This window comes from Giraffa tippelskirchi, chromosome 1, assembly GCF_054371585.1.
Source record: "Giraffa tippelskirchi isolate mGirTip1 chromosome 1, T2T-mGirTip1v1.2.pri, whole genome shotgun sequence".
NCBI lineage: Eukaryota > Metazoa > Chordata > Mammalia > Artiodactyla > Giraffidae > Giraffa > Giraffa tippelskirchi.
The window spans coordinates 45,977,000-45,994,025 of record NC_137275.1 but is presented as its reverse complement, the minus strand read 5'-3'; the positions used below and the strand labels follow the sequence as shown (position 1 = coordinate 45,994,025).

Here is a 17,026-nt window from a genome sequence, read left to right as displayed (position 1 = left end):
GTGGTTGTGGAACCATTTTCCCTGCAAAAAGTTGTCAAGATGCTTGAAGAAATGGTAGTCGATTGACGAGAGGTCAGGAGAATATGGCGGATGAAGCAAAACTTTGTAGCCCAATTTGATCAACTTTTGAAGCATTGGTTGTGTAATGTGCAGTCCAGTCAGGTGTTGTCATGGAGGAGAATTGGGCCATTTCTGTTGACTGGTACTGGCTGCAAAAGTTGCTGTTTTTGTTGCATCTCATCGATTTGCTGAGCATACTTCTCAGATGTAATGGTTTCGCTAGAATTCAAAAAGCTGTAGTGGATCAAACCACAGCAGACCACCAAACAGTGACCATGACCTTTGCATGCGTGTTTGGCTTTGAGAAGTTGTTTGGAGCTTCTTCTCAGTCCAACCATGAGCTGATTGTCATCGGTTGTCATACAAAATCCTGTTTTCATCATAGATCACAATCTGATTGTGAAATGACTCGTTGTGTAGAATAAAAGAAGACAACCCTTCAAAATGACAATTTTTTGATTTGCAGTCAGTTCATGAGGCACCCACTTACTGAGCTTTTTCACCTTTCCAATTTGCTTCTGCTACCAAACAACCATAGAATGGTTGACACTGAGACTTTGGCAACTTCTCATGTGGTTAGTTGTAAGAGGATTAGCTTCGATGATGTCTCTCAGTTGGCAGCTTCCAATGGATGGCCACTATGCTCCTCTTCTTCAGTGCTCTCGTCTCCTTTGTAAAACTTCTTGAACGACCACTGTGCTGTATGTTCGCTAGCAATTCCTGGGCCAAATGTGTTGTTGATGCTGTGAGTTGTCTATGCTGCTTTATGACCCATTTTGAACTAAATAAGAAAGTCACTTGAAGTTGCTTTTTGTCTAACATCATTTCCATAGTCTAAAATATAAAAAACAAGTAATAAGTCATTAGCAAAAAGCATAAAGCAAGAAATGTGCATTAAAATGATGTGTAACATAACCACCTTTATTAAGGATGTATTCCAGTGTCAAATGGCAAGTTTCAACAATGTAAAAAAACCTCAGCTATGTTTACACCAACCTAAGTCCATTGTTTTCTTTTCTTATTTATTGTACTCGCTGGAACTTCTAGCACTCAGTTGCGTAAGAGTGATGAGAGCATATATCCTTACCTTGTTCCTGATCTTAGAGGGGAAACATTCAGTCTTTCCTCATTAAGTATAATGTTCAGTTCAGTCGCTCAGTCGTGTCTGACTCTCCAACCCCATGGACAGCAGTATGCCAGGCCTCCCTGTCCATCACCAACTCCCGGAGTTTACTCAAACTCATGTCCATCGCGTCGGTGATTCCATCCAACCATCTCATCCTCTGTTGTCCCCTTCTCCTCCCACCTTCCATCTTTCCCAGCATCTTTTCAAATGAGTCAGTTCTTCATATCAGGTGGCCAAAGTATTGGGGTTTCAGCTTCAGCATCGGTCCTTCCAGTGAATACCCTTTAGGATTGACTGATTTGATCTCCTTGCAGCCCAAGGGACTCTCAAGATCTTCTCCAACACCACAGTTCAAAAGCATCAATTCTTCGGTGGTCAGCTTTCTTTATAGTCCAACTCTCACATCCATACATGACTACTGGAAAAGCCATAGCTTTGACTAGATGGACCTTTGTTGGCGAAGTAGTGTCTCTGCTTTTTCATATGCTGTCTAGATTGATCATAACTTTTCTTCCAAAGAGCAAGTGTCTTTTAATTTCATGGCTGCAGCCACCATCTGCAGTGATTTTGGAGCCCCCCAAAATAAAGTCAGCCACTGTTTCCACTGTTTCCCCATCTATTTGCCATAAAGTGATGGGACCATGCCATGATCTTAGTTTTCTGAATGTTGAGCTTTAAGCCAACTTTTTCACTCTCCTCTTTCACTTTCATCAAGATGCTCTTTACTTCTTTGCTTTCTGCCATAAGGGTGGTGTTATCTGCATATCTGAGGTTATTATTATATATTGTATATATTGTTTATATTGTTATATAGTGTAATATAATGTTAGCTGTAGATTTTTTTGTAGGTGCTCTTTATCAAGTTGAAGTTCCTATTCCGTGTTTTTCTGAAAACTTTGTCATGAATATGTGTTGAATTTTGTCAAATGCTTTTTTTCCATCAGTAGGTAGGCTCATGTAATTTTTCTTCTTTAGCCCGTTATTGTGGAGGATTATGTTGATAGATTTTCAAATATTGAACTATCTTTGCATCCTGGAAAAAAAACCCCACTTGATCATGGTGTATAATTTTTTTATTTATCACTGAATTCTTTCTGCTTATATTTTGTTCAGAGTTTTATGTCCACATTCCTGAGGGGTATTGGCTTTCAAGTTTCTTTTTTGACACTGTCTTTTTCTGTTTTGATATTGTGGTTGATATTTCATAAAATGAATTGCAATTTATTCTCTCCTCTTCTGTTTTTCTGGTAGAGAGTATGTGGAATTGGTGTTAATTCCTCTTTAAACATTTGGTAGATTTTTTCAGTGAAGCTGTGTCTGCCTGGAGGTTTCTCTTTTAGAGGGTTTCGGATTATGAAATTCAGTTCAATCAGTTCAATTCAGTCTCTCAGTCATGTCTGACTCTTTGCGACCCCGTGGACTGCAGCACGCCAGGCCTCCCTGTCCATCACCAATTCCCGAAGCCTACTCAAACTTATGTCCATTGTGTCAGTGATGCCATCCAACCATCTCATCTTCTGTCGTCCTCTTCTCCTCCTGCCTTCAATCTTTCCCAGCATCAGGGTCTTTTCTAAGGAGTTGGTTCTTCACATCAGGTGGCCAAAGTAATGGAGTTTTAGCTTCAGCATCAGTCCTTCCAATGAATATTCAGGACTAATTTCCTTTAGTATTGGCTGGTTGTATCTCCTTGCAGTCCAAGGGACTCTAAAGAGTCTTCTCCAACACCACAGTTCAAAAGCACCAATCTTTGTCACTCAGCTTTCTTTATAGTCCGACTCTAACATCCATACATGACTGTTGGAAAAACCATAGCTTTGACTAGACGATCCATTGTTGGTAATCAGTTTCCTTAATAATTATACAGCCGTTCAATTTATCTGTTACATACCAGATGAGTCATGGTAGTTTGTGCATTTTGAACAGTTGATTCTTTCCATCTAAATTGTCAAATTAACATGTGTAGGGTTGTTCTCAGTATTCCCTTATGATCCTTTTAATGTCTCCAGGGTCTGTAGTGATATCCCATTTCACTACTGATACTAATACTTTGTATTTTCTCTCTTTTTTGTCAGGCCTGTCAATTTTGAAAGATCTCTCTATTTCATTGATTTTTTTTTTTTCTGTGTTATTCTATTTTCAGTCTCATTGATTTTTGCTCTTTATTATTTTCTTCTGCTTGCTTTTTTTTTTACTCTACTTTTTCTAGGTTTTTGAAGTTAGGAACTTAGATTACTGATGTTAGACTTCTTCCTAATTATGACCCACAAACTTTGATATTTTGTATTTTAATTTTTATTCACTTCCATATATTATAAAATTTCTATTCAAAGGTATTATTTGGTTTTCAAGTGATTTTTAAAATCTTTGTTACCTTTTAGTTATTGATTTTTAGTTTCATTGTAATATGATCAGAAAAAGTACTCTTTGTAATTTCATGTTTTTAAATAATTATTGAAGTTTGCTTTATGGCCCAGGGTATAGTCTGTCTTGACTTGGCTTCTGTGGACACTTGAAAAGAATGTGTTTGCTCCTGTTGTTGAGTGGACTGTTCTATTGATATAAATGTCAATTACAGCCTATGATTGGTGGTGGTGATGTTGAGTTCTTACATACGCTTGCTTGTTTTCTGTCTAGTTCTATTAGTTGAGAGGGGGATGTTGAAATCTCCAACTGTTGTGGGTTTGTCTATTTCTCCTTTCAGTTCAAAGTTTTTCCTTCACATGTTTATAGCTGTCTTTAGTATGTACACATTTAGGATTGGCTTGTCTTGGTAATTTGACCCTGCTTTCATTATGTATTATCCTTCCTTGTCCTTTGTAATTTTCTTTTTAATTATCTGATGTTAGTGTAAACATCATGCTTTGCTTTTTGTATTGTTGGCATGATATATCTCTTCCATCCCTTAACTTTCAACCTCTCTATATTTTTATATTTGAAGTGAGTTTCTTATAGACAGCATAAAGTTAGGTTATATTTTAAATGCATTTCTACCAAATCTGTCTTAATAATTGGTACAGATGGGCCATTTACATTTCATGTAATTATTGATATGCTTAAGTCTCCCATTTTATTTGTTGTTTTTTGTTTGTTTTCCCTGTTTTTCATTTCTCTGTTTTCTTTTTCCCCTGTGGTTACTTGAACATTCTTTAGAATTCCATTTTGACTTACAGTGTTTTTTCCCTTTCAGTTTTATTGAGATGTAATTGGCATACAACACTGTATATATTTAAGGTATACAACATAATGATTTGATATCCATACATTATGAAATGATAACCAATTAAGTTTAGTGAACATCCATCATCTCATGCAGCTACAAAACCAAAAAAAAATTCATGAAGACTCTTAAGATTCATTCTTTTAGAAACTTTAATATATAACATACAGCAGTTAATTAAGTTCTGTCAGTACGTTATATCCCTGGTACTTATTAATCTAATAATTGGAAGTTTGTACCTTTTGACCAACTTTGTCTGATTTTCTCTCTCCACTATGGCAACTACAAATGACTTAAATGTAGTGTTTTTGAGTGCATCTATTTGCATAGTTATTGTTGTGGCTGTATTACATTATATATGCATAACATCATATATACATATCAGTCTCTCATAGCTCAGTTGGTAAAGAATCCACCTGCAATGCAGGAGACCCTGGTTCGATTCCTGGGTTGGGAAGATCCGCTGGAGAAGGGAAAGGCTACCCATTCCAGTATTCTTAGGCTTCCCTTGTGGCTCAGCTGGTAAAGAATCTGCCCGCAATGTGGGAGACCTGGGTTTGATCCCTGGGTTGGGAGGATCCCCTGGAGGAAGGAAAGGCTACCCACTCCAGTATTCTTAGGCTTCCCTTGTGGCTCAGCTGGTAAAGAATCTGCTTGCAATGCGAAAGACCTGGATTCGATGTCTGGGTTGGGAAGGTCCCCTGGAGAGCGGAAAGGCTACCCACTCCAGTATTCTGGCCTGGAAAATTGCATGGACTGTATACTCCATGGAGTTGCAAAGAGTCAGACACGACTGAGCGACTTTCACTTCACTTCACTTCACTGTTGATGTTATCATTTTATCAGTTCAAGTATGTAAACCTTACCTTTTTTCATGTATCTTTACCCTCACCCTATTTATAATTGTCTTAAGTATTTACTTTAATATTTCCAATGACATTAGTATTATCAATTTTTCTTCAACCTGCAAATATAATTTTGAAAACTCAAGGAGAGGGAAAGCCTGTGTGTCTGTCTACCTATATTTTTGTTTACCTTGTCCTTTCTTCCTTTCTGGTATTCCAAGGTTCCATCTTTTTATCATTTTCTGCCTGTTTATAGAACTTGTTCTGCTGGGGTTTTTTTGGCAGGTGGGTAAGGAGGAAATGAGTCTGCTGCCCACACATTGTCTTGGTTTTCTTGTCTGAGAATGTCTTGATTTTCCCTAAATTTTTCTAGGATATTTTCTCTGGATGTAGGATTCTGGGTTGACATTTCTTTTCATTCAACTCTTGAAAAATTTATGCCACTTTCCTTCTAATCTCTGTGGGTTATGATGAGAAGTCCACTGTTGTTAAAAATTCATCTTCCCCTATAGGTTATGTGTTATTTCTCTCTCTGACTTCAAGGTTTTTCTTGTGTTTCATTTTCAGAAGTTTAACTGTGATGTGTTTTGACATGGATTGCTTTGGATTTATCTAGTTTAGTGTTCTCTTAGTTTTTTGAATCTGCAGGTTTATGTCCTTTAGCAAATATGGTGAGTTTTCATATACAGAAGTCATTGTTTCCCACTGTACTTTTTGTCCTCTCTTTCTCCTTTCTTCCTAGTACTCCAGTGACATACAGATGTAAGCCTCTTGTAACCCCACAGGTCCCTGAAAATTCTGTTCATTTCTTTCTTTCGTTTTTTCTTTTGAAGTATTAATAGTTAGTTTACAATGCTGTGTTAATTTCTGCTGTACAACAAAGTGATTCAGTTATACATATCTATACATTTTTAAAAATTCCTTTTAATTATGGTTTAATCACAGGATATTGAGTGTAGTTCCCTGTGCTATGCAGTAGGATCCTGTTGTTTATCCATTCTGTGTATAATGGTTTGCCTCTGCTAATCCGAAACTCCCACTCCATCCCTCCCCCCACTTCATTCCCCCTTGGCAACCACAAGTCTGTCCTCTGTGTCTGTTTCATAAATAGGTTCATTTGTGTCGTATTTTATATTCCACATATAAGTGATATCATATGGTATTTGTCTTTCTCTTTCAAATATATTTCATTTAGTCTGATAATCTCTAGGTTCATCCATGTTGCTGCAAATGGCATTATTTCATTCTTTTTTTACAACTGAGTAGTATTCTATTGTGTATATGTAACACCATCTTGTTTATCCATTCATCTGTTGATAGATATTCAGGTTGTTTCCATGTCTTTGCTATTGTGAATAGTTCTGCTATGAACATAGGGCTGCGTTTATCTTTTTGAATTGTAGTTTTGTCTGGTTGTTTGCCTAGGAGTGGGATTGCTGGATCATATTAGATCTATTTTTAATTTTTCGAAGATCCTCTATACTGTTTTCCATAGTGGCTGCATCAATTTACAGTGTAGGAGGGTTCCTTTTTCTCCACACCATGTCCAATTATTATTTTGTAAAATTTTTTTATCATGGCCTTTCTGATGGGTGTGAGGTGATACCTCATTATAGATTTGATTTGAATTTTTCTAATAATTAGTGATGTTGAGTATCTTTTCATGTGTGCATTGTCTTTGGAGAAATGTCTATGTAGGTCTTCTGCCCATTTTTCAATTGGTTGGTTGTTTTTGCTGTTCAGTTATATGAGCTGTTTGTATATTTTGGAAATTAAGCCCTTGTTTGTCATACCATTTGTAAATATTTTATACCATTCTTTAAGTTGTTTATTCATTTTGTTTATGGTTTCCTTTGCTATACAAGAGCTTGTAAGTTTGATTATGTCCTATTTGTTTATTTTCACTTTTATTTTTATTGTCTTGGGAGACTTTTTTTTTTTAAGTCTGTTTTCTCTCCACAAGCTGCAGGGTGCAGCCAAAAATAATAAGAAGAATAGAATTCCTAAATTTTTAAAAAAAGTTCTTTCTAACTCTTCTAAAAATCTTTTAATTCTCATCTCATGTTTATATATTTTTTTATATCCTTAAGCTTGTATGTAATAGTTTTTATAAAGTCCTTGCCTGGTAGCTCAGTCATCCCTGTAACTTCTTAATCTGTTTCTCCTGACTATTTTTAGCCTAGTTTTGCTTATCACTTTACAGTTTCTTTATATGTCGGCTAGTTTTTAATTGGTTAGTAGACATTGTGAAGGAGAAGGCAATGGCACCCCACTCCAGTACTCTTGCCTGGAAAATTCCATGGACGGAGGAGCCTGGTAGGCTACAGTCCATGGGGTCGCTAAGAGTTGGACACGACAGAGCAACTTCACTTTCACTTTTCCCTTTCATGCACTGGAGAAGGAAATGGCAACCCACTCCAGTGTTCTTGCCTGGAGAATCCCAGGGACAGCAGAGCCTGGTGAGCTGCCATCTATGGGGTCGCACAGAGTTGGACACAACTGAAGTGACTTAGCAGCAGCAGCAGACATTGTGAAGTTTTATGTTCTATGCTGAATTTTGTTATCTAATTTTAAAGTGTGGACTTTGTTCTGGTAAACAGTTATTTATAGATTAGTGTGATCCTCATAGCAAGGATCAACAAACATTTTCTTAAAAGACCAGATAGTAAATATTTTAGGATCATGGGTGATATGGTCTCTATTGTAACTGTTAACTGCACTTTGTAGCTGGAAAGCAGCCATAGACAATAAACATAAACATACGAATGTTGCCGTATTCTAATAAAACTTTATTTACAAAAGCATTTTAGTTTCCCTTGAGTGGTAGCTTGCTGATCCCTGCTTCAGTGGCTTTTTTGTTGAGTTTTGTTAGAGTGGATTTAGAGTCGTTTTATTCTAGAACTAGTTTATTCCTTTTAAGAGTGTCCCCTGATTGCCCTGAATGTTTGGCAAGGATTCTTTGCTCTAATTGGTTGAAAGTCAAACGTGTCCTAGTCCTGTATAAGCTTTGGAAACTGTTCAGTTTACTCCATGCCTTCTTTGCTCAGTCTTATGGAGCTTTACTTGGTGCATGCACAGCTCAATATTCAGGCAGAGGTTCTAACAGACCTGAGTTAAAGAGGTCTTCTGGAGCACCTCCCTCCTCTAAGGTACTTTGCCTCTCAGATTCCAATTTTTGTCTTCTTAACTCAGCAAGATAACTTTGATATTCTCTGAATCCTCCTCCTTACTCTATAATCCAAAAAATCCACCACCACCACCCCTCCAAAAAAAAAGCCAGAGTGCCAGTAGAGCTCATCACATTTATTTTCCTTCTCTCAGGAATTAAGTCCTGTACTGCCTGTTGTTCAATATTTGAAAATCATTCTTATGTATCTTACCCAAGTTACAGAGGTGCTTATAGCAGGAGGGTAAGCCCTGTCCTGTTTTTCTCAACATGGTCGGAAGCTCCTATTGTGGTTTTAAAATAAGTATATTGATTTCATTCCAAACTAGATTTTCCGGGGGTGGTGCTTGGGCCCCTTGTGCCTCCTTTTAATGTTCCTTGGGATTTTGACACATAGTCAAGTGTTCTCTCTATTCATATCCTAGGCAAAGTAATGCAGGTTGAGAGAGAATAGGGTGATTGATTTCTTTCTCCCTCTTCCTCTGAACTCTCCTCCCTTACCTCCACCTATCATTCACTCTGAACCTCCACCCCAGAGTTCTTTGTTAGGTAAAGCATGTTAAGGTAATATTTTTTTATTTCTATTGTATGTAGGCATTCATAGGTATTTGAAGAAACCTTCCAGAGGGGATTTATCCAGATAGAATAAACAGGAAAGGATGAATGAATCCCTCAACATCTGAACTTAGAATGCTAAGGGACTACCACAATAATAAAATTTATTTTGAAGTCTTATTTTGACAAAAATTACTTCAATTGCACATTTAATTCTTTTGTGTATCTTTACTAGTTTTAATATGTCTTTTAACTAACTGCTTAGTACAATTGACATTCCAGCAAAACATACCATCTCTAGCCTATGACTTCATATAGTTCTTGATATGCCCCTAGATTTTAACTTCTCTACTTGCTGAAGCACAACAATAGAAGCAGGTTCAGTTTCTCAATTTTAAGTTACACTGTGGATGAGAGAGGACTTACTTTCCAGATACTTGATACATGTTTACATGACTGTTTCTTTGAGGGGAAAGTGTGTTTGAAATTCTAGTCAACCATCTAGTAGCCAGCACTTTTTTCACCTCTAGAATGTGGCTTAGGTTGGTTGCTGCACTGAAACAGAACGCTGCAGTGTCTGTTCTGTTATTGTGGATTCCTAGCTGACCTAGTTAAAAATTAAAACACTGTTACCAAGGATAGTTAACAGTCCTCTGAGTAAGGACTTGGTTACTTAAGAGCTGCTAGTGATCTTTATGTAAATGTATTTATTACCTCAGAAAATATTCTTTACTCCTTGCATTTCTATAGAGTGAATTTTCAGGAATACAGATGTACTGGTCCCCAGTCATAAAGCAGCAGTTTCACTTGTACTTGGTTTCCACTGAAAACGTTGATGTTTCTTTGCCATTCTGCAGTACCTTCTCCTGGTAAATTCCGCTCCCCTGCAGCACCATCTCCTTTGGCTCTCCGGCAACCAGTAAAAGCATTTAGTAACCATGGCTCTGGTTCTCCTGGTAGCCAAGAAACAACACAACTCATGCAAACCACTTCCTCACCTGGGCCTCCCATGGTTCAGAACACAGTCCCAGCAACTCCTCCCAGCAATATCAACAGCACTACTCTAACCAGACCTGCAGCGACAACTGTGATGAGAAGTGGCTTGCCCAGACCCAGTGCCCCTTCTGCTGGGGGTATACCAGTGCCTCGCAGCAAACTTGCACAGCCTGTTCGCAGGTAAGTGGCAAATACTCTGTTTTGACTGTCTTGAGTATATGAAAGTGGGCAGACAGGAATTACCTTCAGTTCTGCATTTGATAGTGAAGATTGGGAGTCCTAGTGGGTTCCCACTAGAATCATTACAATTTGAATAAAACATTACTTTCAAGAAATTCTCACTTGGGACATTGGGGTATTATATCACTTTGGTTCAGATTAAATTTGTCCAGATGCCTGGTATGATTAAGCATCTTGGTGAATTCCTAGGAAAAATTGTTAGAACCACTCCATCTGGTTGTGGTATTTGTTCGTTTTGAATATAATGATATTCAGTAAAGATATTAAAAGCATAGTAGAACCTACAATGAGATTTAAGATAAAACTTGTAACTGTCAGGTCTGAGTGTATAATCCAGGAGGTTGGTTTTCAAATCTCACTTTGGTTCAGAATCTTCTGTGGAATTTATGTAAATATAGAGGCCTAAGTGTTGCCCACAAAGAATAGATCTGGTGTGAAGCCCCATATCTGTAGGTATGCTGTTTTTAAATTTGTTTGTTTAATCTTCAGATGATTCTGAGCCTACTCAGATTGGGAGTCGCATATATGTAGTCATACCTGTACCTTTCAGGAATGTGCTTACCACCATCAGTAGGTGTTGAATATATTAAACTTGAAATATTTATTTGCATGAAAAAAGTGCTTTTGTGCCACAAGCATTGAAACTGAATTAACCATATGTCTTTTATTCTAAGATAATATATTACATTTTTGAGTTCAGTAGAGTATAACAGTTTTACAATCCCTGGGTCAGGATGATCCTTTGGAGGGAAAAATGGCAACCCACTCCAGTATTCTTGCCTAGAGAATCTCATGGACAGAGGAGCCTGGCGGGCTTCAGTCCACAGGGTTGCAGAGTTGGACACGGCTAAAGTGACTTAGCACGCACATGCACACCTTACTTAATTTTTACTATAGCATTAGACATATAGGTACTGTTATTATGCCTATTTTTCAGAAGAGAATATTAAAATTTAATGAAGTTAAGTAATCTTCCTGAGACTTCAACTAGTAAGACCTACAGTTCCAAGTATATCTTACTTCAGAGTCCTTTTAAGCACTATCCCATTTTGCCTCTCTAATGATGGTGACACCATGCCATTAATAACATGTTCATCAGTTTACCCCTCAAATAAGTAAGTAATAAGTTTGGTGGTCCATTTGGTTGGAAAAGACAAGACACTCTTTTCTCTTACTGCAGTGGCTATGTTAACAAAAAAGAGGTTAGTGCAGTCACCTGATGCCCAGTAAAACTTAAAAGTTGTGGACATGCCTGATGTAGAATGGTTGTGCTCACAGGTGTTTAGAGCTTTGATCTCAACAGTCCCCTGGAACATTGGATTGTGTTGCAACCTACAAAGTAATTGATGTGTATGGAAGATAGCATGGTAATCTTCCATGAAACCTTGCAAATCGTTCTGTAAAATTGCTTTATTTCAGATCCTTGCCAGCTCCTAAGACCTATGGCAGCATGAAAGATGACAGTTGGAAAGATGGCTGTTACTGACCAGCAAAGACAAGAATGCAGAGGTCCGCAGCTTCATGGATGCCCCTTCACCAGGCTAAAAGACAACTTTTATATGCAGACTGTTCAGATAAGACTCTTGGGATTTATAAAATCCCAGCCCTCTCTGTCTTAATTAGCACAAATTGACAGAGATGATCAAACAGCACTTTAATGACATTTAACATCAGATGTGTTTGGTAATCATACAATCACTCTCCATGGAATCACTTTTAGTTTTATTTAATAGCAACTGAATTGATTTTTTTAATATTTGACAGAGGCCAATATCTGGGCAAAAAACTAATGGATGCCAAAGAGAAATGCCCATCTGTAAATGAGAGCATACCTTTGTGCACAAGATGAATTCTAGCTATCCAAAACTTTACATTCAACCTAAGTTACTGTATACATAGTATCAATAAATATTTGTGTTAATGCGAACTAATATCCTGACTAATTATCTAAAACGTTTCAGTACTCCAGGAAACTAGATTGAGATGGAAGGGGACAGGGTGGGAAGAAACCTGGGCTAGAGATTTAAAACACGATACCTGAATTTGGGAGAATCCTATAAATTATTTTGGCAGATTTATTAGAAAAAGTCATTTTGTTTAATCTTAAGTTTTGGATGTAGCTCACATAGCACCACCACCAGATAGTGTTACACCGTGCATCCATCATGTTGCATTGACACATCAGACTTTTGTGTGTTTGTTTTGATTGCCAAAAGGGCTTAATATCAGTTGTACAATCTTTCTAAACTTTATAGCTCCTGGCTCAGGAAAGATAGCCTTTGCTATTGAAGTCAACTTCTTCACATGCTGTTATCTGTTACAGGACTAAGAGATCTTGTTTTTATTAGCAGGTTTCCATGATGGGAAAGAGCAAGTAGTCTGTGTCTTTATTCTTGATATAAATAACACCACTTCAGTGCTTATAACCTGGAACAAAACCATACAATAAGGGGGAGGGGGTGTAATCTATGCACTTAACGTCCAAAAACTCTGGTAATGACAGTTGTATTGTTACTATTAATTGACCTTGCAGCCTATTATGTGGTGGGAAATTATAGCCTGCTGAATCGTATTTAAGTTGATCCACTTTAAACTGAGCAACTGTTTCAAAACACCCTTTGAAAATACTGTCCCTTTTAGAGTCTGTCTGACGTCAGCTTTTGCATTTGGGGGTACAAATGAAACCTACTACGTGTGACTCTAACCTGTTAAACACTTGCTCTGTGATGGCCCTTATGTATATCCTAGAAATAACTGATTTGGATTTTATTTGACTATTACCAGACTAAAGCTTCCGTCTTCTGCAGACTTCTCATTTTTTCATGGTGAGGTCTGTTTTTAAATATTTAATTTGTACAGCTCTAAAATATTGGCAGTCAGGTCACTTAAAGGATTTTAGGTATTTGAACATATGTTCATCTTCTGTTAGTCAAAGACATTCTGTAAGTTGGCAAAAGAAATTGAGAGAGAAATGGGAAGCTTATATTCAGGATAGCACTGAGGTTTATAGGTTGAGAGAATGATAAAACTTTTAAGATCAAGACCACTGTTATGCCATGATGGACACCATGGTAGTCTTTATTAGCTTGACTAGTAAGGAGTAATTCAGTTAGCACAGCTGCTGGAAGTTTAAACTGCCAGTGCTAGTGTATTTTGGTGTATAATGCAAGGAAGAAATTTTATTCTTGGATTTGAGGGTGATGGGGATGGGTCAGGAAAGGATGGCGCCAGAATTCCACATATAATGATGAACTTAAAAATGTTGCTTTTCAGAGGAAGAGAACACATCTGTTTCAGGTAGAGGGGTATCTCTTGTAAAAATCTAAGTAAGTGAAAGAACTAGCCACTGTCTCTTTTAAACCATGTATACCCAAGAGGAAAAATAGGTCTCAGTTTTCAGTGCAACATTGCAAAAAGGAAAAAAAAAGCTGCAATCTAATAATTAAAAGGAATTTTAACTCTTAACAAAACACCCATTACATTTTTAAGTTAGATTATCAGTTTCAAAAGGAATATTCAGGTTATTTAACTTTGTTTTTTTAATGGCTGCATCAGAAAAAAATGTCTATTTTTCTTTAATTAAAATTTTCATCACTTGTTAAGAACATAATGGATCTGAGTTGGGTAAAGTATTATTTTACCTGCTGTTATACCACCACAGACTATTGGCTTTTAGTTTCCTAAAGAGAAAAATTGCCTTTTTACTAGAAAGCCTTTGTGTATTGCCAATTTTTCTGTTTGGGAAAAATCTAAGGATTCACTGTGGTTACTCTTGCAGATGAAATGTGGATTTGATAAACTAGTGCCTATGATTTTAACTTATGTTTGATATATAGTAGTAAGGGTTTTATGAATGTTGATTATTTTTTTGTGCCAACAGCCCAGAATTGTCACTTATATGTGAGCAGAAAGCTATGAGCTCTGCTTCCAAAGTTATTTAATTTTTCAGTGTTTGAATGTTATTTTTTTGTAAGTGTGTTAATAAAAGTGTAAAGAATTGGAAAAATATAAATATTCTTAACTCAAGCATTTGCTGGATCATTTTTCTACAAAACTTGTTTGTATAATATAAAACACTCTCTGAAGGGTTGGCTTTTTTTGGTTTTCATACCCTGAAAATCACATTTTGTAATACTGGGGACCATTCATAATTGTCAGATACTTTTTAAAATTATTATCTCAATACATCACTTTTATAAAAACGTTTTTCTGAAGGAAATAAGATACATATGTGTCCCCAGATGTTTGTATAACTCTAGAATGATCTACACTATGTATATTTAACTTTTTATTGAATGTACAGACGTCCATTTTTGACATTACGCATGGTCCTTTTAGATCACATGAAGTTTGGTTTGCAAACATTTCTATAGCTGAACTTGTATGTGTGGTTGCCTCCTTAATAAACAACCTGACCATAATGTTTATTATTAAATTTATATTTGTTTTTTTCAAGTGTTTTATTAATTTTGGGGTACGGTAAGATCTACCCTCCTTTTCGCCAGTTGCTTACAATTGGTAATAATAAATATCTCCGTTGATTTTTTTTTTTAACACAACCCAAGTCACATTGTCCTTTCAGACTTGATCTCTGTGAGGTTGGAATATCATGCTGTATTATCTCTGTCCTAATTACTTCATATATGGATTTTGATGGGTGAAATTTGTAGTTTACTCAAAACTGGTGCGTTCCTGTAACTTTTTAACTTGCTATGAATTGTTACCTAGTTAAAAAAAGATAGCATACATAAACTAGCAAAAACACCACTATGTACGAGGATCCAGGGACTTCCCCTGGTGGTCCAGTAGTTAAGAATTCCCATTGCAATGCAGACAATAGGGGTTCGATCCCTAGTCGGATCCCACATGCTGTGAAGCCCACTTGGTACAATGGAAGATCCCACGTGCCAGAACACTGACCCAGTGCAGTCAAATAAATAAATTCTTTTTTTAAAAACAACCTTAAAAAAAGTATCCAGAAGAGGAAGTTAATACCTTTTTCAAACCAAATATGCATATTTATTTAGTTGATCATGTGCTTCTTTCTCTTATGGGTGAATGGAAAAAAATCAAGAATTGTATACTATTTTATTAGTTCCCTGTATCCCTTTTGGAAGTTTTCACTATTCTCTGTATTAAAATTGGTCTCACTTAATGAGTCATAGAGACGTGACACCTTCACGCTTGACTTTTCTCCCAAGTCAATCGAAAAGCTTTTAAGAATCTTTTTTTAAAGAATCATTTAAAATTAAATGTCATTATACTTGTAAACTCATGAATGAAAAGTTTACTTAAGCTTTTTATATACCCAGTGCAACAGAAAAATATATATGGTGGTTCTTGTGAATTATTTGCTATATCCAAGTTTAGCTTTGAGCTACAAAAGCAGAATAAAGGATAGTGAAACTAACTTGGAGGAAAAAAATGTGTTCATATGAGCATGAAGCCAAAGTTGGCAACCACTAACATATTTTGAATAAGTCTGAGCAGACTAAATGGCCTTCTGTTTACTGGTAAAAAATGGAACAAATTTTCCTCATGGACCTCACTTAATACAACTCAGTTAAAAGTGTTAACTGTATTCTAATTTCAAACCAGTTCTTTACACTGGGAAACTTCAGTGTTTTCTTTTTAGAAAGAGGGGAAGAAAGCTTTATTTCTTCTGATTTTGAAAATAATAGGCTCATTACTTTTTTACTTAACTGAAAATATTATGAAACATAAAAGGGGAAATGATCCCACATTTCACCTTTGGATCCTGCAATCCCTCCTTCCAGAAATAAAGATTTAAGTGCTGACCCTAACATGGTTATAAAATAACAGGTATCTCCCACATTTCAAAGGTCCACTGTATGCCACTTCACTTTTTTGAAAGACTTATTTGTACCTCTTTTTACTAACCAAAAGAAGTTCAAAGAGGATTTTTGCTTTTACAAAAAAAGGTGAAAGCAAAAATAGCATTCAGTGTTTATTTTGCAGGGAACAGGGAGCCCAACACTGTGAAGCCCCTTCACCAGGAACTACTCAGGGTCTCAAGCCACCATAGCTTAGAACCGTGTGAGCATCTGTGCTTTACTTGATTTGTGTCTCTGTTAGCAAGATGTGTCCTCAGATAATTGCTTCTTCACTTTACGCCATTTCAGCTCAGGAAAGTTTCATAGAAATGCTCTCACCTTCAGTAGTGGGAGAAACCTATGTTAAGTGGAAGGGTAAGAAGTCTTCTGTTTAAGATGAGGAAATACTTTTCACTTATACAATACTGTCATGAGTTTCCTCTTGAAACAGAGGTGTACATTAACTACTTATTGAAAGCTTGACACATTTCTTGGTTCCTGATTATAGATATTCCTTGATTAAAAATAAATATATACACTGTATCTTTATAACATCAGCTGTCTTTTGTTATGAAAAATTCTGTTTATTACAGAAAAGTAGAGGAATAGAGTAAATTATAAAGAAGAAAAAGCACTTACTCCGTAGGTAATCACCCACTTAAATTTAAGGATATTGTTTTTTTCCCCCCTAATGAAATTGGGATCATATTCATGATTGACACTGTAACTTTTTCTTAACTCTGAGGTCACTGAGGACTGCCATCATTTAGATGGATTCTGCTAGGGGAGAAAAAAGTTCAGAAAAAGTATACAAATATTCCCAAATTTTCCCACAAATTCTTTACATAGTTTCTTTTCTTGACACTTGAGTGCCCCCACCCCCACCCCACATACACACACAGCCTACCAAGCCATGAATTAACAGTTTGGGTTGAATACAATTCCAGTTTCAAAACAAAATACCTCTGCAGAAATGGACACAACCAA

General features: G+C 36.6%; 1 protein-coding gene across 2 annotated transcripts in view; it reads left to right on the top strand.

Moving 5' to 3' along the window:
* SLAIN2 (SLAIN motif family member 2) overlaps positions 1-14,231 on the top strand; it is a 73,874-nt gene extending 59,643 nt beyond the window's left edge. For both annotated transcript variants that reach the window (XM_081590554.1, XM_081590544.1), the window contains 2 exons: positions 9,827-10,145; positions 11,625-14,231. In XM_081590554.1, coding sequence (XP_081446680.1) covers positions 9,827-10,145; positions 11,625-11,691 — 386 coding nt within the window. In that variant the 3' untranslated portion in view covers positions 11,692-14,231. The remainder of the gene's footprint in view (positions 1-9,826; positions 10,146-11,624) is intronic.
* The last annotated feature ends 2,795 nt before the right edge of the window (positions 14,232-17,026 follow it).